We start from the raw sequence: 23,601 nt of genomic DNA on the forward strand, positions 1-23,601 counted from the left end.
TTAGATCTGGGGGTCTCTAGTTGGCAGAGGTAAGTACCTTAGACCAAATAGGGACCCTTGCTTCTAGTCAGGGTACAGGGACACACACGGAAGATAACCCCTGCTCACCCTCTAGGTAGCTTGGCTCGAGCAGTCAGGCTTATCCCCAAGGCAATGTGTTACGTATTTGCACACAATCCCCACAATGACCCCTACCTCGTACACCACAAAGGTAGACCACACAGGTATATCAAAAATATATCTTTATATCGTGTAGCCGGGGAAAATATGATCACTTACAGGATATGTTGCACACAAACTTAATGGTTGCACTAGGTTACTAGGAAGTTTCTTCTATGTCAAGAACAGTCTCAAGTCTCTACTCGCTATCGTAGGGGGTATTACAGCAGGGTTGTAATATCCAGTCAGCTCGTCTCACCGTGCGCATTATGCTACAGCCTCAGCGTGGGCAGATCTTTCCTTGACAGCCCCGGCCGGTCACGTCCGCCCTTCCGCCCGCTCTCGACAATCCAACAAGCGGCGGGAAGGCAGTGCGGCCCTTCTCTTCTTGGGTTCACAGGCTGGGGGCACGCTGGATACACTCGCTGCTCCTTCAATGAAGACTGGTCACGCAGATGACTCGGGCACCACTCTGCCGGCTTCTCGGGACGTCCTGCGGTCACTGACCAATCCCAGCGCGGCGTTAGTGAGGGGGCTCGATCCTCTCAACCAATGAGAGGGTAGCGGGCTCGATCTTCGCTTCGGGAGCCTCGGCAAGGTACGGCGAGATTGCGGGGCGATGTGCGGCCCCCTGGCAGTGCAAAACCCTCACGCCAACAGGGATTTTTAGCAGCTGCAGGCAACTTCCCACTCCAGGCCAGTGCAGCACAATCTTGATAGCTTAGGTCAGTTTCTTGGGAACCTTTTAACCCTGGGTTCCAGGACAGGAGGCCAGCTCTTCTCAGGCCCTTGGAGATTCAGTTTCAGACACAGCACACAGCAAAGTCTTGGTAGTACAAGCAGGCAGGGGCACAGCACACAGCAAGCCCTTCTTCTCTCCTTCAGTTGAACAGCAGAACAGGTCAGCCCTTAGAGCACACAGCAAGGCAATCTTCCTTCAGTTCCTCAGCGGTCCTTCTTCTGGCAGAGGTTCCTCTTGATTGTAGAATATAAAATCTGCTGTCAGGGGTCTTGTACTTATACCCCTAAAAGTCTTTGAAGTCTTTGTGCAAGTGGGTCCTGAGCCCGGTCTGATCCAGTTCTGGGTGTTGCTGGAGCACTTTGTTTTCCTGGCTTCTGCTTTCTTTTCAGAGTGAGGGGCAGAGTCGTCAGCCGCCCAGCAGGAGGTGGAGCCAGCAGTGTAGCAGGCAGGCACAGCCCTATTCACTCCCAGGTGCTATCTCCTCCCTCCACTCTACTTGCAAATGTCGCCATTCAGCAAAGGGCTGACTCAGCCAACCTCCTGGGGGATCCCCAACCCCTGTCACTCTCAAGCCAGACAGTCAATCCACAAGCATGCCCAGGCACACAGAAGGGTCAGACAAGAGAACAGCTACTCTCTAAAAAGTACTATTCTCCAACTCAGGATTTAAAAACAACCTCTCCTAAAAGATGTGTTATTAAATGCTGAGCTCAGGGATATCAAACACTCATGTCTTATCTTGTTCCTATGAGAAGATAGGCTGATAGCCATTGGCACCAGCCTCCCCATGTTAGCCTATGGAACAAGACAACCTTGCAGCAGTGAACACACAAAATGGCCGCTGTTCACTACCAGAGCATGGTACCTGCACTAGTACATGCTCTACCTTTTACATACACTGCACCCTGCCCAGGGGGGTACCTTGGGCCTTCCATAGGGATGACTGACGTGTATAAAAAGGGAAGGGTTAGGCCCGGTCAGTGTGGACACTGGCCAGGAGGACATGGCAGTCCGGGGACTGCAGTCAGGCCTGCGGTGGCAGGCCTGAGACACCATTTTAGGGCTACACAGGTGGGTGGCGCAATCAGCGCTGCAGACCCACTAGTAGCATCTGTCATCACCAGCCCTGGCACACACAGTGCACTTTACTAGGGACTTCATGGTGATACAGATATGCCAATCAGGTATATCCAATCAATATGATATTTTACACAGGGAGCACTTACACTCTGGCGCTGATTAGCAGTGGCAGAGTGTCCAAAGCATCTAAACCAGCAAAAATGAAATCCAGCACAGCATCAAAAAATCCAGGTAGCAGAGGCAAAAGATAGGGGAAAAACCCACGCCAAGGATGTCAGGTCTAACACGTGTCCCCTCCAGCTGAAAGTGGGGAGAACTACCCATCCTCTTGGGAGTTCTCATCACTAAGTCGGAAAAACCTGGACAGACCATCAGCATTGGCGTGTTCCGTACCGGGACGGTGTTCCACCGTGAAGTCCATTCCCTGTAGGGAGATGGACCACCTCAACAGTTTTGGATTCTCACCCCTCATCTGCATTAACCATCTGAGGGGCCTGTGGTCGGTCTGAACACGGAAGTGAGTCCCAAACAGGTAGGGCCTCAGCTTCTTCAGGGCCCAGACCACAGCAAAGGCTTCCCTTTCAATAGCACTCCACCTCTGTTCCCTGGGGAGTAGCCTCCTACTAATGAAAGCTACCGGTTGGTCCCCGCCCTCATCGTCCATCTGTGAGAGTACTGCTCCCACACCTTGCTCTGAAGCGTCTGTTTGCACAATGAACTCACTCGAAAAATCAGGTGCCTTCAGCACTGGCGCTGTGCACATGGCAGTTTTCAGGGCATCAAAAGCAGTTTGACAGGCCTCGGTCCAATTCACTTTCCTGGGCTGATTTCTAGAGGTTAGTTCTGTCAAGGGGGCAACAATGGTGCCGTAACCCTTGATGAACCGTCGGTAATACCCGGTGAGTCCTAGAAAGGCTCTCACATCTGTCTGCGTCTTGGGGGGGGTCCCAAGCCAGAATGGTATCAATCTTCGCCTGTAGGGGCGCCACCTGGCCGCTCCCCACCTGGTGTCCCAAATACACCACTGATCCCTGCCCTATCTGGCACTTACTGGCCTTGATAGTGAGGCCTGCCTTTTGCAGAGCCTTCAACACTTCACAGAGGTGTTAAAAGTGTTCCTCCCAAGTGGAGCTGAACACAGCAATGTCATCCAAGTATGCAGCGCTGAATTGCTCCAGCCCAGTCATTTCCCGGTTGACCAGTCTCTGGAAGGTGGCAGGGGCATTTTTCAATCCAAAGGGCATGACTCGAAACTGGAAATGCCCCTCTGGTGTTGAAAATGCCGACCTCTCCTTTGCCCCCTCAGTTAAGGCAATCTGCCAGTACCCCGAAGTCAAATCAAAGGTGCTGAGATACCTGGCAGCTCCCAACCGATCCACGAGCTCATCAGCTCTGGGGATGGGGTGCGCGTCAGTCTTGGTGACCGCATTGAGCCCACGGTAGTCTACTCAAAACAGAAGTTCTGGCGGGCCACCGGGTGTAGCAGCTTTCTTGGGAACGAGGACCACTGGGCTAGCCCAGGGACTGCTGGAGGGCTCAATTACCCCTAACGCCAACATCTTGGAAACTTCTTCCTTGATGCTGGCCCTGACCCTGTCAGCTACTCTGTAAAACTTCTGTTTCACAGGCAGACTATCTCCAGTGTCCACATCATGGACGCACCAATTGGTGACACCTGGGGTCAGGGAGAACAGGGAGGCAAACTGACCCAACACCTGGCGACAGTCTCTCTGCTGTTCTGGGGTCAGGGTGGGCGAGAGGACCACACCATCCACTGACCCGTCTTGCTCCTTGGTTGCCAGGAGGTCTGGGAGAGGATCACTATCCTCTTCCCCACCATCATCTGTAGCCATGAGCATTGTCACTTCAGACCTCTCAAAGTGGGGCTTGAGGCGGTTCACATGCAAGACTCTCAGGGGCTGCCTAGGAGTCTTCATGTTGATCAGGTAGGTCACCTCACTCTTGCGCTCTACCACCTCATATGGCCCGGTCCACTTGTCACGGAGCGCACAAGGCTCCACCGGCGCCATTACCCACACTTTCTGCCCAGGATGAAATTCAACCAGAGTGGTATTCTGGTCGTACCATCTTTTCATCTCCTCCTGGCTGGCTTCTAGCTGAAGCGCTGCGTCTGGTTGCGGATGGCCAGCACATAGCTGAACACATCCTGGGGGGTTTTCCCACGGGATTTCTCCCACCCCTCCTTCACCAGTGTGAGAGGTCCTCTAACAGGGTGGCCATACAGCAGTTCAAAGGGGCTGAACCCTAAGGACTTCTGAGGCACCTCCCGGTAGGCAAACAACAGGCATGGTAACAAGACGTCCCACTTCCGTCTCATGGGCTCTGCTAGGCCCATAATCATACCTTTCAGGGTGCGGTTGAACCTTTCAACCAACCCATTTCCTTGAGGGTGGTAAGGAGTGGTGAACTTATAAGTTACCCCACACTCCTCCCACAGAGACTTCATGTACCTAGAGATGAAGTTGGTACCCCGGTCGGAGACCACCTCTCTGGGGAACCCCACGCGGGAAAAGATCTCCATCAATGCACGGCCCACCACGGGTGCTGTGATTGTCCTGAGAGGGACTGCTTCCGGGTACCGGGTGGCGTGGTCCACCAAGACCAGGATGAACCTGTTGCCTAAGGCAGTCTTGGGGTCCAGGAGCCCTACGATATCAATGCCCACCCGCTCAAAAGGGGTGCTCACCACAGGAAAAGGTTGGAGGGGTGCCACGCACTTTCCACCGCTCTTACCACTGGCTTGGCATGTTTGGCAAGACTTACAAAAGGTACTGACGTGCTTCTTCATCTGGGGCCAGTAGAAGTGGGTGACAAGCCTGTGTTAGGTCTTGTCTTGCCCCAGATGTCCTGCGAGAGGCACGTCATGAGCCAGACCCAGTAAGAAGTTCCTGAAGCGCTCGGGTACCACCAGCACACGGGCTGCACCGGGCTCAGCAAACTTAGGCTCACTATAAAGTAAGTCATCCTCCCAGTAAATCAAATGTTCCTTGGACCCTAGGCCCGCTGCCTGGTCTGCAGCCTGCTGCCGCACACCAATGAGGGAAGGGCACTCCTTCTGAGCCTGGCAGAATTCCTCCCTGGAGGGACCACCCTCTTGCTGCCAATGGGTCAGCTCAGGCAATTCCCCCAGTTCGGCCACCTGTTCCCCTGTAGGTTCCAGGGCATCCCCCTCAGGTTCTGCTTCCTCCTGGACCGTGGGAACAGTGGGGGCCGGTTTCCCGCGCCCTCTGCCCCTTCCTCTCCTGACAGGTTCCTGGGCCATTGTTCCAGGCTCCGGTTCTACTAATCCACCCTTACTGGCTGTCATGGCACGTGTGGATACACAGACCCACGCTGGCAGTCCTAACATCTCCAAGTGAGTTCTGTGCTCTACGTCCTTCCATGGAGAACTCTCCAGGTCGTTACCCAACAGACAATCTACTGGCAAGGCATCACTGACACAGACTTCCAAGGTACCAGAGACTCCCCCCCCCCCCCATGTAAAGGGAACACGCGCCATCTTGCAGAGGCGCACTGAAGTGTCAGCTGCCACTACTGGGCGGAGCACATTGGGAATGACTTGCTCTTCAGACACCCACTGGCACCTGACAGATGTCACACTAGCCCCGGTGTCTCTCAGAGCCTCTATCTCCCTCCCATTGATGGTCACCTTTTGCCCGTATTTCTTAGTGTTAGCGGGTATCAAGGTATCCTGGACCATCTCTTGGTCTCCTAAAGAGACAAGGGTCATCATAGCTAATCCCTCTTCCCCACTGGAAATCAAATCCCCTCCCAAAGCTACACTAGCTAGCCCTGGGACTGGAGCAGCAGCTGGTGCTGGGGGTTTCTTGGGACACTTAGGGGCGATGTGCCCCACTTCCCTACAAGCATAGCAAATAGGCGGTGGTCTGTTATCCTGTCTGCCCTTATGGGGCCAAGACTTCTTAGGCTTGGGGGCTTGGGACTCCTTCTCCTGGGAACTGTTTTGGGGCCCTTTAGAGAACTCCTTACTGTTACCCTTGTCCTCCCCACCTTTCTGCTGGGGACCCTGTCCACCCTTGGCTGGGATACTTACCACCCCTTTGTTGACCCTGGTGCTAGTCCAGCGGTCTGCCTCTTTAGCAAGCTCACTGGGATTAGTTAACTTGCTGTCTAAAAGATGCTGGCGCAGCTCTGGAACACATAGACTACTCAAGTGCTCCCAACTAATCAAGTGACACAACCCCACATAATCAGTAACTTTGCTGCCCTTTATCCAACCTTCCAGTGCATGCGTGTACATACTCACACACTCCACCCAAGTACTTGAATCAAGTTTCTTGAAGTTCCTAAACTTCTGGCGGTACTGTTCTGGTGTAAGCCCATACCTGAGGCATAAGGCCTCCTTCATAGTGGGGTAGGTTAAGGTACCTGCTGCTTCTAAGGGTGCTAAGACATCCCTCTCAGAGGCCTCAAAATGCTTCCACAAACCTGCCCCCCAACTCTTCTCAGGCACTTCATTCATCTTCAAGGCAAGCTCATAGGATCTAAACCATGCATAGATATCCTCACCCCTCTGATAATTCTGCACCAAATCTTTCGGTATGTATACTTTACCCGCCTGTACTGGTTGTGCGCTGCCACCATTCGGACTGGACTCCACCTGTTTAGCTTTAATGTCCAGCTCCCTCATGCTCAACTCATGAGCCAACTGGAGTTTTCTCTCTTCCAAAGCGAGAGCATTCCTCCACTCCTCCGCCTTCTTTTCACTGTCAAGGCTCAGTTTCCTCTCTTCTGCTTGAGCTTTGAGCTTAAAAAAGTTCAATCTCATGGGCCCTAATCCTCTGATTTTCCTCCAGTTCCTCTGGAGAAAGGCCCCTACTGGAATGGGTGCTGCCAGCCCTAGACGCTGGCCTATTCACTGGCAAATCACCGGATCCAAATCCGTGCTCCGGTGTACCATCCTCTCCAGTAGCTTCTTCTGTCACACCATTTTTGGCCTCCCACCAGGCCCTTAGAGCTTTCTGTAGCTCTGCCTTGTTAACGCTGCCCTTCACTGGGCATCCAAGCTGTTTGCAGAATTGCATTAGTTGATCCTTCTTGTATGTGAGCAACTTTTCTACTTCAAATTGCAATTCCACCTCCTCGCCTACTCCATTCAGAGACATGATGCTTCCTAGATCTTCCAAAAATAGGTTTCAAAAAACTTTGTGCGATGCAACCGCTAACTAGACTAGTGATGTACAAAGAATCACTGCAGGTCAAGTGCAAATACTGGTTCTAATCCGCACCGCTGCCACCAATGTTAGATCTGGGGGTCTCTAGTTGGCAGAGGTAAGTACCTTAGACCAAATAGGGACCCTTGCTTCTAGTCAGGGTACAGGGACACACACGGAAGATAACCCCTGCTCACCCTCTAGTTAGCTTGGCTCGAGCAGTCAGGCTTATCCCCAAGGCAATGTGTTACGTATTTGCACTCAATCCCCACAATGACCCCTCCCTCGTACACCACAAAGGTAGACCACACAGGTATATCAAAAATATATCTTTATATCGTGTAGCCGGGGAAAATATGATCACTTACAGGATATGTTGCACACAAACTTAATGGTTGCACTAGGTTACTAGGAAGTTTCTTCTATGTCAAGAACAGTCTCAAGTCTCTACTCGCTATCGTAGGGGGTATTACAGCAGGGTTGTAATATCCAGTCAGCACGTCTCACCGTGCGCGTTATGCTACAGCCTCAGCATGGGCAGATCTTTCCTTGACAGCCCCGGCCAGTCACGTCTGCCCTTCCGCCCGCTCTCGACAATCCAACGAGCGGCGGGAAGGCAGTGCGGCCCTTCTCTTCTTGGGTTCACAGGCTGGGGGCACGCTGGATACGCTCGCTGCTCCTTCAATGAAGACTGGTCCTGCAGATGACTCGGGCACCACTCTGCCGGCTTCTCGGGACGTCCTGAGGTCACTGACCAATCCCAGTGCGGCGTTAGTGAGGGGGCTCGATCCTCTCAACCAATGAGAGGGTAGCGGGCTCGATCTTCGCTTCGGGAGCCTCGGCAAGGTACGGCGAGATTGCGGGGCGATGTGCGGCCCCCTGGCAGTGCAAAACCCTCACGGCAACAGGGATTTTTAGCAGCTGCAGGCAACTTCCCACTCCAGGCCGGTGCAGCACAATCTTGATAGCTTAGGTCAGTTTCTTGGAAACCTTTTAACCCTGGGTTCCAGGACAGGAGGCCAGCTCTTCTCAGGCCCTTGGAGATTGTTTCAGACACAGCACACAGCAAAGTCTTGGTAGTACAAGCAGGCAGGGGCACAGCACACAGCAAGCCCTTCTTCTCTCCTTCAGTTGAACAGCAGAACAGGTCAGCCCTTAGAGCACACAGCAAGGCAATCTTCCTTCAGTTCCTCAGCGGTCCTTCTTCTGGCAGAGGTTCCTCTTGATTGTAGAATCTAAAAATCTGTTGTCAGGGGTCTTGTACTTATACCCCTAAAAGTCTTTGAAGTCTTTGTGCAAGTGGGTCCTGAGCCCGGTCTGATCCAGTTCTGGGTGTTGCTGGAGCACTTTGTTTTCCTGGCTTCTGCTTTCTTTTCAGAGTGAGGGGCAGAGTCGTCAGCCGCCCAGCAGGAGGTGGAGCCAGCAGTGTAGCAGGCAGGCACAGCCCTATTTACTCCCAGGTGCTATCTCCTCCCTCCACTCTACTTGCAAATGTCGCCATTCAGCAAAGGGCTGACTCAGCCAACCTCCTGGGGGATCCCCAGCCCCTGTCACTCTCAAGCCAGACAGTCAATCCACAAGCATGCCCAGGCACACAGAAGGGTCAGACAAGAGAACAGCTACTCTCTAAAAAGTACTATTCTCCAACTCAGGATTTAAAAACAACCTCTCCTAAAAGATGTGTTATTAAATGCTGAGCTCAGGGATATCAAACACTCATGTCTTATCTTGTTCCTATGAGAAGATAGGCTGATAGCCATTGGCACCAGCCTCCCCCATGTTAGCCTATGGAACAAGCCAACCTTGCAGCAGTGAACACACAAAATGGCCGCTGTTCACTACCAGAGCATGGTACCTGCACTAGTACATGCTCTACCTTTTACATACACTGCACCCTGCCCAGGGGGGTACCTTGGGCCTTCCATAGGGATGACTGACGTGTATAAAAAGGGAAGGGTTAGGCCCGCTCAGTGTGGACACTGGCCAGGAGGACATGGCAGTCCGGGGACTGCAGGCAGGCCTGCGGTGGCAGGCCTGAGACACCATTTTAGGGCTACACAGGTGGGTGGCGCAATCAGCGCTGCAGACCCACTAGTAGCATCTGTCATCACCAGCCCTGGCACACACAGTGCACTTTACTAGGGACTTCATGGTGATACAGATATGCCAATCAGGTATATCCAATCAATATGATATTTTACACAGGGAGCACTTACACTCTGGCACTGCTTAGCAGTGGCAGAGTGTCCAAAGCATCTAAACCAGCAAAAACGAAATCCAGCACAGCATCAAAAAATCCAGGTAGCAGAGGCAAAAGGTAGGGGAAAAACCCACGCCAAGGATGTCAGGTCTAACAGGGGGTATGATTCCAACATGTCTGCCACCAAACCCGATAGGGTTGGTTGCAGCCGTTTTCGTGATGGTCATCACCCGGTCGCGTATTGCCCCTCTATATATATTATATGGCTGCTTCACTGAAAACCCAGGAAAATGGACTTTGTAGGCTGCAGGGGTTTCCTGCTCATGCAGGGGCACCCTCTCACTTAGAACCAAGCACCCTGCCCTCAGGATTGTAAAGGCCTCCTATGGGGTTGACTTATAGGTTTTAAGTGTAGTGACCCTTAGATATAGTAAACCTATATCTTAAGTAACTGGTGAATGTTTTGATTTGTTCTGCATTCCATCCATCAATTGTGTGTCTTTTGCTTCCTCACCGTAAGTACGCCGGGTATGCCCAGTCGTGGGTCCCGGGCTCACTGTGCCACTGGATTCAAGTAATCCTGGCTAAAGAGGGTCGAAACCCCGAAACCGGTCCTAAGATGCTTATTTCCGGTCCAGGGAGGACCTGGCTTAGCAGTTTGGGCTAGACTGTTCCCATGAGGCACAGGGTCAAGACTGATTTACATATGGCCAGGTCTAAACTGGGGTGGCATCGTGAGCAAAAGAATGATGGATTTAACCCAGATCTCTTGACTAGGGGTGAATGTTTTGATTTGTTCTGCATTCCGTCCATCAATTGTGTGTCTTTTGCTTCCTCGCCCTAAGTGTGCCGGGTATGCCCAGACGTGTGTCCCAGGCTCACTGTGCCACTGGATTCAAGGTATCCTGGCTGAAGAGGGGTGAAACTCAGAAACAGGTCCTAGGATGCTTGTTTCCGGTCCGGGGAGGACCTGGCTTAGCAGTTCGGGCTGGACTGTTCCCATGAGGCACAGGGTCAAGACTGATTTGCATATGGCCAGGTCTAAACTGGGGTGGCATGGTGAGCAAAAGAATTATGGATTTAACCCAGATCTCTTGACTGGGGGTGAATGTTTTGATTTGTTCTGCATTCCGTCCATCAATTGTGTGATGCATGCACCGACTTACAGAGGCTGCAATGGCAGGCCTGTAGGTCCATTTTAAATGGCCTCTTATGGGTGTCATAATACCTCTGGGGTACCTATGCCCTGGGTATATGTGTACTATATACTTGGGACTGGCAAGGTTACCCCAGTATCAAATCTGGGATGCACCTAAATACATAACATAACAGTTAAGGGAGAAAGCAGAGAGACTGGGGTCCTGATTAGCAGGATCCCAGTCAGACTAGTCAAAAACAGCATTATATCCATCAAAAAGTGGGGATAACCATAAAAAGCAGATCCTACTTTCCTACAGTATCAAACAGGTATTTTGGTGTGAGCTTTGGAGAAGCTCCTAATCCTGCCTTGGACATAGACACCCCTGGTAACCATAATTGTGGGTCGAAAAGCTAGTGTCACAAGCAAAAGTTGATGGGTTCAAAGAACCCTGTTTTCTTTCTGCATTTCTACTTCTTGCACTTCAGTGGGCCGTAGGAGCTATGGGTGGGACAAGGGTGGTTAATTCTGTGATGTCATAAGAGGTCAAAGTGTGTCTGATGTCTTTTTTTTGTTTTTGTTGCTACCTTGTCTTTTTGTTGAATTGACATCCACACTTCTACTAGTTTCACGGAGAGTACTCCGATTCTATCGAGACATGGCAAAAGTTATCAGAACCTCCAGGCAGCACAGTTTGACTTTCTGGGGCCCTTGGTGTGGTGCAGCTATGGATAAGGAATCCTGGGTTTGCAGTGTTTAGTTACCCAACTGCAAGGATCCACTGTATTTTTATTTTAATACCTAGGGTGCACACTGATGTCTTGTATGTAAGGTACTGAAGATCTAAAAAGGAGCTCTATGGTTTGGAAGCATTCAAAAAGTGGTTCTTCCTTGTTACATGGGACTACTGTCCATATATTGTTGAGAGATACTTAGCAGTAGGGCAACCTGCCATTTTTGAATCTCTGGTACCATTCATGTCTGTTTCCTTACCCTGGTAGTGAGCGAGAAGCCTACTGGCCTCGCTCTCCAAAGTTCCACTAAAGTTCCTTAACCAGCACCTTTGCTGAAATTCTGACTGTATGGTACGTGTGCTAGGAGCATCAAGTGGCTAACATTATGAATCTGTGTTTCATGCATATATTTGGCTTTGAGATGAGTGGGAGACATTTTGGATTTCCTCTGGAAAAACATGGCATAAGATGGAGATTGAGTATCTGCTTGAAAGACAAACACTGTTTATCATTGGCATTCCTGGAGTTTTTGTGAGGCACCAGACAATAAGGTGTGAGAGGGTAGAGACAACTGCTTATAGAACTGCTGCATTAATGTTTTCATTGTGGTCTGTCTGATTGTTTCTTCCTGACCACTTGCATTTGGATAGGTGGAGGGTGTGGAAAGATCAAGTAGTCTCCTTTGTAACAGCTTGATGAACTGTTTTGTCTTTCACTGCCCATTGTCTCTCCCAGAAGTGCTACTACAAAAGGTTGATGCTTTGTGATGCGAGGAGTTAACTTTTAATTGCAGGAGACAGCTGAAGACAAAGACTACGTCTGCTTCAGAGAGGAGGGATACAACTATTGAGGGAATTCCCTTAAAATGCTTCCAGAACAATGTCTGTGAAATGAACACCCCTTGTCTGGAAATAAGCCATATGAGAGAGCTTGAAAATTCCCCACATTGTTCAGAAAATTCTCACTGACTGAAGAGGTGACACTTCTCAGTGTGTCAGCTAAATTTTTGAGATCCATGGCAGATGGGAAACAACCTTTACAACGCAGTCATTACATCGCACTATCTTTCCATAGCAGTCATTACATCGCGACATCCTTTACATCGCATGTCATTACAACGCAGCCATTACATCACATGTCACTACAATGCATGTCATTACAATGCAGGCATTACATCGTAAGTCATTACAATGCATACCATTACAACGCATTGTACCCTTACACTATCCAACCCTTACCCTACTGTTGCACTTACTGGAATTAGAATAGTAATTTTTACCCCTACACTATCCAACACTTACCCTACTGTTTCACTCAATGGAGTTAGAATATTAATGTGTACCCCTACGCTATCCAACCCTTACCCTACTGTTGCACTCACTGGAGTTAGAACAGTTATTATTATTATTATTATTATTATTACTATTCTATCCAACACTTACCCTAAATGCAATGTAATGGTATGCATTGTAATGGTATGTGTTGTAAAGGTATAATGCATTGTATTGGAATGCTTTGTAAAGGTAGTTTCTGAAGATGCGATGTAATGGCATGCGATGTAAAATAATGCGTTGTAAAGGATGTTGCGATGTAATAACTGTGTTGCAAAGGCATGCGTTGTAACATCATACATTCATGGCGAATATCATGATAGTCAGTCTCTAGGACGTGAGGGGACATCTCCTGAAAGTCTGCAACTGTTTGCTGCAGGAGAGCTACTGGTCTGCTTTGGAAATGAGCCTAACTTGCCTGCTGAGAGAGGGGAGTAGAGGGCATTGAGTGGATGCCCAGTTGTGGTGATCTGAAAGAAAGAACTGGAAAAGATTGGACTTACTGGAGGGACATTATAGGATCCTACTCGTGTACTAGAGTTAATTCAAAGTGTTACTACTGTCTGTGGTCATGCCTAACCAGTACAGTAGTCACAGAAGAGGGTGGGGGGGGGTCTCCATGATCCCCTGCACATGCCTGCCTTGCTTTGTAGAAGATTCCAAGCGCAACTGCTGCCCATAATCATTCCAGACCAGGAGGGTGTCTCACAGGAGGTGATTTGAGTGCTGGAGTGGGTCTCTCTGCCTTTTGCATCTTACATTCCCAATGACATTGTATGTAAGGTGTAGGCTATTTGATAGTTGCTATGTGTCATCCTGTCATTGATAATGTATTATTTCTCCCAAAGGCTGTGATTTGACCAAAATGTGTTGCTTCCTACTAGAAGTCTTTCACTCTGTTTGTTAACCCCTTCTGTGCCCCGCCCTTTCCCCGCCCTGTGCCAGGCTTTTTATTAGCGGGCGGAGTTCATGACGAGATGGTCTCGTCATGGGCACAGCGCAACCGCGGCCCATGACGAGACCATCTCGTCATGGGCACTGAAGGGGTTAATTGGTGCCTAAGGGTGTTTGACGATTTAGGTAGGTAGGATAAATATTGATTTTGTATTATGTGGATGTAGTAGGTCCTCAAAGTTATAATCTCCAAAAGGACAAAGCTCACACTTTGTAGCTCTCATGTAAACCAAAATACTTCCAAGATTTAACATTACGGCCTCCATCACTAGTTTGTCAGTTTGTGGTTCAGAAATTCGGGAAAAGGGGGTGGGTTGCACTCCAATTCCAGTTTGTATACCTGTACCAGAATTTAGCAATTAAAAGTTCCCTGGAATAGTCACAAGGACCTAGCAATACCTTGTCCTTTGCCATGGGTTTTTCACCCATTCTGGGGATAAATTCAATGACATTTTCTGCCTCTCACAGCAGGCACAAGCAGTCCATAGGAGGGCTGGGGGAGGACTGGGGTTGGGGTGCTGCACTTCAGTGAGTCAGAGGCAGGCCAGGAGGGGTAATACTTGCTCCTCCCCATGGTGTTGTATTCTTCAGATCGAGTCCCTGACTTTTCTCCTACCTGCACACCCGCGACTGTCAGTGCATCATTTTTTACTGGGTGTGCATCCACACCAAGTGAAACCATACCCTACTTTGAATTTTGACATCCAGATAGTTTGGGCTACTTGTAGTAGCACAGGGCGGTATCCATCCAGAGTTAATGTCAAGGAAGGACTCATAAGAAGGTCATTAATAGATACGCTATTTTGTAGGAGCAGGGGGCATCACTTTGAACTTAGAAAAGTGTTTAAACATAACATGACTTTGGATCCACATCCAAAGATATTCTTGGTAGCACCCAAGAAGACCAGCTCAACTTCTGTAGATCTTTTGAAGAAGCAGATCTTCTTTCTGTTTGTTGGGCATTAGGAGGGCCGCAGCGCCGGGAATCTCTCCGCACCTCAGCTCTGAATTGTGCAAACTAATTTCTTACAATTCTGTTAACTCATTGTGGCCCTAACTTGCCAGTCCATTGAGATAATTCTGGAAAACTAAACTACTATACTTCTAGGTCCTTTCCAAGTCCTCTTAAACACTCCTCCTACAACAAACGTAATATTACATACAGGCATGACGCAAAGTGGTAGAGAAAGAAATTTGCAATAACTGGAAATAAAACATCAAAAGTGAATGAGTACTGATCTCAGATTCTGGAAGGTCTAGACCACGGTTATCCCAGGCCTGTAGTAACACATGGAATAACACTTTAGGTCATATTAAGGTACACCGCAGACCCACTGTTGCTTACATCAAATATTATACAGTGGCTTTGTGTCTGATGAGTGGAGTATATTCACAAATGTTTGAGTATGGTATTGTCATTCATGTGATTAAATGCAAACAATCATTAAGCTATTTGTAATAGTGCCAAATGTATGTGTAAATATTTTCTTTTGTAGTATAAATTGCTGTCTGTTGTAACCACTCAACCCTTTAACTATAATATTGGTTAGGAAGCAACAGAGACAAAGAGGAACTGTTGTAAGATATATGGTTTAATAAAGTACACTGCACATTAGAGCAAATGCTGTTTGCTCAAATACATACTTGTGAATACTTAGATTGTTAATCCACTAATACCAACAAGAGTTCGAATAATCAAGGTGTTTGTTAATATCTGTTTTAGGCTGGTTTGGGGCCATTTCAAGCATGGTCTCCTTTCTTTTCTTCACCGATATGTGTATCTATTGGATTCATCGATTTCTTCACCACAAGCTCGTATACAAGGTACTGTGGAAATTGTTTTATAATAATAAAATGGTGCGGCTGTTGTTAGGATTTATTTATTTGTTTTATTTATTTACGGAGTTTTATATAGCGCGAGCGAGACCCATCAGGGTATCTGAGCGCTGTACAAAGTGATCAGATCAAACAAACAGGAAGTAATAAAAATGCAGATATAAACAAGGAATACTAATCATCCTGGTAGGTTCAGTGATCTAGATTAGACCAATAAGCAAGTAGCCACGCTGAGTGAGTTTAAGAGTCCTCCTGGAGGAATCTGTTCATCATAAGCATTTTTACCTCTGTTTTGAAGGCAGAATTAGAGGGGTTTGTCCTGATTTTAGCTGGCAACGCGTTCCAAATTCTAGGGACTAGACAGTAGAAGGAACGGTTGTAGGTTGTCTTTTTATTGAACTTCTGTGGTTTGAGGAACAGGGAGTTACTGCTTCTTACGGATCGTGTCCCACCCGCTAGATTGAGTTTTTGGGCCAAGTAAAGGGGGGTGTTATGGTGGAGGGCCTTGTGAGTCATGCAAGCTATCTTCAGCTTGATGCTTGCTTCAAACTGGAGCCATTTTAGATAGTTTATATCTGGAGTAATGTTATCGGATCTTCTGGAGCCAGTGATAAGCCTAATCGCTGAGTTCAAGGTAGCCCTTTGTGGAGCCAGCTTTGCTTTGGTTAAGCCTGCAAGAGTAGTACTCGCGTAATTTCGTCTGGAGAGGACTGGGGCTTGGACTTCTGATTGAAAGTCTTCAGGCAGCAGGAAAGGCTTTATTTTTCTCAATGTGTTCAGGTGGTACTTGGCTACCCTAGTGGTTGCACTCATAAGATTTGCATATTCAAGTGTTTGTCTAACGTAATCCCTAATGATCTAGTGGATTCAGTAACATGTGGGGCGCAGTTGAGAGCACTGAGTTGTTTAAGCCACTACTCAGTAGTAACTGAGTGTTTGTGGGGGGCAATCAGGAGGAATTCAGTTTTGAGTGTGTTAAGCATGAGATGATTGCGGGTCAACCATTGTTGAGTTTTCCGTAAGGCGCATTGAGCTCTTTAATGTCTCCAGTTGAAGAGATTTGTAGGTATAATTGTGTGCCCTCAGCGTACATGTAATAACAAGCTTCAGGAGTTCACTAAGTGGTTCAATGGGCAATTTGAATAAGGTAGGTGTGATTGGGGATCCTTGGGGAACTCCAATTGTGACCAGAGTAGAGGTACATAGGGTTTGATTTACTTTAATTCTTTGAGCTCTCTTATTTAGGAAGTAAGCAAACCAGCTTAAAACGTGACCCGATAACCCCATCTTTTTCTCAAAGAGGTCAATCATGCTGTCATGGTTGACCATATCAAAGGCAGAGGAGCATAAGCAAGTAGCATAAGCAAGCTAGGTATGTTCTGGTCTAACGTTCAAAGGGCATCATCGGCAATGTGTGTCAGAGCCTTTTCAGTGCTATGACCCGATCTGAAGCCAGATAGATGAGGATCTAGGAGTTGAAAGTTCTCAATGTGGTTGCAGAGTGGTAGGTGTACGACTTTCTCTAATAGTTTTGGGATACTGGTGATGAGGCTATAGTTGTTGAGGTCAGATTGGTCCGCATTTGTTTTTCTTTTTTTAGAATTGGGGGTACCTGACCAATCTGTAAGCTGCCAGGGAACATACCCTGAGACAGAGAATTATTGACAATCGTAGTCCAGAGAGGGCGAATGAAAGGTATACGTTGGTCAACGAGCTGGGCAGGCAGAGAATTATTGAAGTGGTTGGCAGGTTTTATTGATGTTAATATTTTGAGTAGATCGACTTCATCCGATATTTGAAAGGAATTCCATGAGGCATTGTTTCTTGGAGTGTAGCCAATAGTGAGGGTACTGTCATGTAGCTGTACTGGTAGGAAATTGAGCTTGCCCGGGGTTGGCAACATCTGGGAGGCGGGTAGCAACTCAGATTAAATCCGTCTTGTTTTCTTTTTCTTTTTTAAACAAGTCTTTATTGCACATTTTATAAATCACATAGATTATCCCCCCCCACCCTAAGTGGACAGATCTGCTTTCTAAAAAGCAAAAAAAATAAAAATTCAAGTTTAGTCAGACCAATAAAACCAACAATTATACTTGTATTCCTATCATTCCCCAAAGATTGCACTTGCAGAAAAAGGAAAAGGAAAGAAAAATCCATTAACCCATCTTGTTTGAGAAGCCCAGACCCTGGACCCTTTCCTTCTGGCCCCCCTTCCTTTTTTTGCATATCCTGCTACCTCAATGTGATACATAGCCATTAAGCGTGGAAACCATTGTTGGACTTTTGGTGGATAAGGATCCCGCCATGCTGTAGCCAGCCATAGTCTAAGAGCCGCCATTGAGATAAACAAAAATGCCTGTGTCTGGCTAAGCAATGACTCATTACTAACTCCCAGTAATATAAGTTGCGGGTTGAGTGCTATACTTATACCCAATCTTCCCTCCAAAAACTCCCTGATGTCACCTATCAAACCATCTAATGCTGGGCATGTTGCAAACATATGTATCAAATCCGCCCCATGTACGTGGCATCTAGTACAGTGCACTTTTCTGGTTCTCCACCCCCCCCCCCATTTAGCTATTATCTCGGGGTATAGTACCACTTTTAGTAGTTTGTATAGTGCTGTACTTTCAAGGAGGCAGCGATAAAGACAGTCTATGCCGAATTTCTAGGTACCAGAAGGGCCTTTGTTCTTGCCTGGGCCTTCTCTACCCACCATTTTTCCTGGTTTTCTAGGTCATATGACAAGAGCCCAATCAAGATCTGATCAAATTTCCCAATAGGAGTCTTCCTACTCAAAACTCGGTCAATAAGTTTGATCCTAGAAAAACCTTCAGCCACTCCCGCCTTTTTGAGTAAGAAATCACGGATCTGGAGATATTTGAAAAACTCATTATGTCCTAGTTAAAACTTATGCCTTAATGTCTCAAACGAGATGCATTCCCCTGAGACAGAAATCCCCTAGCTTAGCTGGTCCTTCCTCTTCCCACTGATTCATATGGGCGTCCCAGAAAATTAATGGAAGATTAGGGTTTTTATGTAGTGGAGTTTAACAATTCAGACGGGCCATCCCTAGTTTCTTCCGGACCCTCCCCCCATATTTTGTACAAGCAGCAGAGGGTCTTAAATCTAACTCTTTTGTAATACCCATACTTAAGCTGTCTCCAAAGTACTCCACAAGCTTCCTCTCCAATCAAAAGCTCATACGGCGCAGGGTTTAGAGTAGTCTCACGTTTTGTCCCCAACAAGATAGACATCTGTTGCAAGGCAGCAGCCCAGTAGAAGATCCTTACATTTGGTACCGCCAGACCCCCTCAGTCTCTTGGAAGGGTCAAATATCTCATCGCCCTTCTAGGCCTAGAGTACGACCATAAAAATCTAGAGATCAACCCGCCGATAGCCTTAAACCATTGGTTCCGTACTTTGAGAGGGATTGCTCTAAACTAGTAGAGTATTTTGGGCAGAAATACATCTTAATTAGATTAGTTCTTCCAATTAATTCTGCACATTTCCAATCTTGTAGTTTTTATTAAAGGGTACAGGTTTATCTGTATTATTTTATCTACGTCTGCTATAATTTTTACCCCCAAATAGGTCGCCCCATCCACTACCCGTCGATCCTCGCTTTCCACTTCTGTGTTTTTAACGATTTGGGTCTTATCCTAATTGTAGATAACCAGAAAATTTGCCAATCTGCTTAGCTTCTTCCTCTATTTCTCTTAGTGCTTCCCCGAGCTCTGTAATGACTATTACTAGATCGTCAGCGTAAACCAATATTTTTGTTTCCCAGTCATGTGACATAATGAAATGAATTTGCTTATTATTTATTCTCCTTTTTACCAGAGGATAAATATATAGAGCAAATAGCAGAAGAGAGCAAGTCCCTTGTATTTTTATCGGTTCCGAGTAGCCCCCCCCTCATAGAGATCCTAACCCTACGCTGCACATATAGTGCCTTCAGGGTCATACAAAACCTAGGCCCTAACCGTACCTTCGCAATCAAAAATGAGAGGTAGTGCCAGAAGACCCAATCAAATGCTTTTTCAGCGTCCAAAAGTATTAAAGCCATAGGGTCTCCCGTCACTGCCATTGCGCCAAAGAGTGATCACCCGACTAATGTGATCCGTTTTACTGCAACCTGGAACAAAGCTGTGCTGCCATGGAGACACAATTTTATGGATTGTTCCAGATAGCCTTGTCGCCAAAATTTTAGAATAGCTTTTGGAATCACTATTCATCAGGGTAACTGGTCGGTAGGATCCTAATTCTAACTGAGACTTCCCTTTCTTTGGGAACACTACTATATTTGCCAACGCCCAGGACCCAGGTGCTGCCTCCCCTCCCTGCACTGACCCAAAAAGCTCCAGCAGATACTTCATGAGGCACGGGGCCAAAAACATTTAGAACTCCCCCGGAATGAGATCTGTACCAACTGCCTTCCCGGATGCAAAAGAGGATATTGCTAGCTCAAGTTCCTTAATAGTGAATGTTGGGCCTAGATGTTCCTGATCTTCATCCCCTATATTATCTATTGCCACTGAACTGAGATATCTAAGCATATTCTTGTCTTCCTCTCCCCCATCCTCTGTGTATAACCGTTGGTAAAATCTCTGAAATGACGCCCTTATTCCTTATCGGTCCGAGATTGTTCCTGACATGGGATCCCTGATTTTACGAATTAGGTGCTAGAGCTGTTTGCTGCCTAGTCCGCACGACAGGAGATGACCTACCCTCTCACTATACTCATAATGTTTGTGTTTCTGTGCTAAGATTTTGTCTACGGCCTTTTTTTGTGGAGAGACTCACTATCTCAGCTTTAGCCACTGCTACTTTCAGTTGAGCTGTCTGAATCTCTGTTACCGTTCCTGAAGCAACTACTTCCATTGCAATGGCCTCTGCATGGGACAGGTGTTATACCTCTCACCCAGACAATGTCTTTCTTTTTTTGGCAGGTCCAACTAAACCGAGCCATCTGCCCTCGGACCCCAGCCTTAAAAGCGTCCCAGATTATTTTTAGGCCCACTGCAGGTCGCACCACTCTAATAAGTCCAAACAAAAGTGTCCATCCAGTGATGTATATATTTTCAAAGCTTCCTCTTTATTCTTCTTTACAGTTTGATAGTTCATAAGCAGTCAACGCGTTTCGTTCTTTAAAAAAGAACTTCGTCAGGGCTGTAAAAACATTTAAAATACATATGTAATACAAAAGTGATACAAATTGTACAGCTAACTTGATACATTATATTGTATGTGAATCACAAAGACCATTCGACAGAAGTTACGATTAGCACCATATTGAAAACTTTGCATGTCCAATGATTGTACTTAACAGTTTATATAAATATTGAATTAATAAAGAAATTGTATTTCATATCTATTTTCCTGATAGGGCAAGTCATGTAGAAAACACTATAATATATGATGTCAATGCACTCATTAAAGGTGCATCCTCCATTAGCTCCACATGGCTTCTACTAAATGTATACATCCAATATCATTTATAGAACATTGGTTTGGTCTAGTCAATAGTTGTGCTCTATTCAAATATGCAGTTCAAAAAAGATTAGATGCACCTACCATTGTTTTCTTGACTTTTGAACAGCGTTAATTATACACTGTGCGAAGCACAGCCATTTGTTTTTCTGGACATTCCATATTGTTGGGTATTATAATCCTTCAGTATTGCATTCTTCTAGAATCAGGCGTTATGAGTCACAAGTCTAATTCCCATCGATTGTTTAAGGGCTAGTGTGCCTGTAATGTAATAACACCATATAGATAATAACCAATGTTGTGTCATCCTATATTTTACCAAACACTGAATATTACCTTGCCGTGCATGTCAGATGAAAAATCCTCAATTTAACAAGCCCTCCACATTTTATAACTAGAACGTACAACGTCCCTGTATAAGAAAGACTCTATTTTAAACAATGCATCACCACATTTGAAAGCGTTTGTTAAGCCTCTCTCTCCTCCAATACAATATAACGAATTTGTCGATCAGCCAACAGTTCAACTATATTTCACACACAAACGCGCAAAGAACTTTCCGTTTTGTTGTATTCGGAAAGCCACGTGTGTTTCATAACCTTACGTTTGTTTGCAATTAGCTAAGGCCAGTGTCTAAAATGCCAACTATTGAAAAATACGCACCATAGAAATACAAAGCAACGGAATCTGCATGCTTTATAATTAGAAATTACACCGTCCCTACACGACAGAAGCTCAGATTTAAGCATATGACGTTGTTTTGAAATGCATTTGTTGAACCTCTCTCACCTCAAGAGCCATGTACGCTGCCGAACAACTAGATGTTCCTGTCGGGTCTCCAACAAAAACGCGCGAACATCTTTCCGTTTTTTATGTTCAGAACCACGTAAGTCACATGACCTTACGTGTGTTAGCAATTTGCTAGGGGCAATCTCTAAATACCGGATACTAGAAGAAACGTTTAGTAAAAGCCATGCTCGAGAAGAATACCGCTATTTTAACATACATTATTATGCCACACTCACATCCAAAATACCATATTTCATCTATCCTGTAAGGTTGCAAAAGTGCATCCCAAAGTCTCGCGGGCATCTTTTTAGTTTTATATTCATTAAGCCACGTGAATCACATGCCTTTATGTATATTAACAGTTTACTAGGGACAATCTTACAAATGCCAGGTGCCGAAATCCACGCGCCTATCGCATTTTGAATAACAGTTCTTTATAAACAATATGAATGTAGAAACTCATTGTAATAAATTCCAGAGGCCCTACACACACACCCCAAAAGCACTTGCCTCCTGGTATTTGTGAGATACGACCAGCCAGCAGCCAATGATCAAATACTGTTATATTCACAATATCTAGATATCATAATAATTATATCCAGGTTTCATATCTGATGTTCCTGGTCTTGCGGGAAAATTCCAAACTTGAGGGGGACTCCCACCTCAAATACCTTGTTACCACAATATCTTCCAGCTTGTTATTTCCATGGGGTCCCAGATTGTTTTCATAAGAAATAGTATAGTTCCTAATCTTGCAAGGAAACTCCAAACCTACGGAGGACTCCCACAACAGAATAACATATTACCACAATATCATCCTGCTTATTGTTTCAATAGGGTCCCAGATTGCTTTCATAAGAAATAGTGTAATTAATCATCACTATTGTGTCCCTTGTCGGTGCTCCGCAATCTACAAATCCAACCCGCTTCATTGCGTCTTAGTGCAGTCTCTCTGTCACCCCCCCCGTGGTCTTATTGGGACATGATCTATACCATGAAACCAGATTTCAGGTCTCCCACCATGTTGTTCATTCATATGTGATGTCATAGGGTATCTTGTGTCCCTGTTGTGAATGGCCCGTACATGTTCCTGAATTCTACTTTTGAGGGGTCTAATAGTGCTCCCCACATAAATCATATCACAACTGCAACCTATTACATATGTCACATATGTTGCTCTACAAGTAATAATATGTCTAATGGTAAAGGTCCGTTGTGTGTTATAACTAAACTCCTTTAGTTTGTTCTTGCCGAATTGACAGACATTGCAATTAGTACAAGTGAAAAAACCATTCAATGGTCCAGATAGCCAAGTTGCTCCTGTATTTTCCTTATAGGATACATAACTGGGACATATCATTTCCCTCAAAGTTCTACCACGTCTATATATGATTTTTGGTTTTGGGGAGATCACCTCCTTAACCCCAGGTATTTCATGGAGCAGGGACCAATGTCTACAGAAAATTATATATATATCCTGACTCTGCTTATTAAACCTAGTCACAAAACTGATAGGGGCCGATCGATTCTGGTTCTTATTTCTAATGGGGTCAGTATGATTGGTACACAATAACGTACTCTCCCGTGATTTTGCTAGAGTACGTTTTTCTGTATTATCCAGAGTTGATTGTTTATATCCCCTTTGTTTGAACCTAAGTTTGGTGTCTTTTAGATTCTCCAAGAAAGATGTCCTGTCACTACAATTTCTACGTACCCTAATCATTTCCCCATATGGGATACTATTGATAGTAGCCTTAGGATGTGCACTGGTGGCATGTAAGGTGCTATTACTATGAGTCGGTTTGCGATACAAAGTGCTTTGAATCTTGTTGTCGCAAGCCACAAATGTTATGTCCAAGAAATCAATCCTGTCAATAGAGTATGACATAGTTAAGGTCACATTGCATGAATTGTCATTTAAGAACATGAAATAACCATCAAGTTCAACCT

The 23,601-nt window shown here is 46.3% G+C and overlaps 1 protein-coding gene across 2 annotated transcripts in view; it reads left to right on the forward strand.

The window, feature by feature from the left end:
* Window positions 1-23,601, forward strand: part of SC5D (sterol-C5-desaturase) — an 85,660-nt gene that overhangs the window by 12,869 nt on the left and 49,190 nt on the right. For both annotated transcript variants that reach the window (XM_085645829.1, XM_085645830.1), the window contains exon 4: window positions 15,257-15,357. In XM_085645829.1, coding sequence (XP_085501955.1) covers window positions 15,257-15,357 — 101 coding nt within the window. The remainder of the gene's footprint in view (window positions 1-15,256; window positions 15,358-23,601) is intronic.

The sequence above is a fragment of the Triturus cristatus genome, chromosome 3_1 (genome assembly GCF_964204655.1).
Source record: "Triturus cristatus chromosome 3_1, aTriCri1.1, whole genome shotgun sequence".
NCBI lineage: Eukaryota > Metazoa > Chordata > Amphibia > Caudata > Salamandridae > Triturus > Triturus cristatus.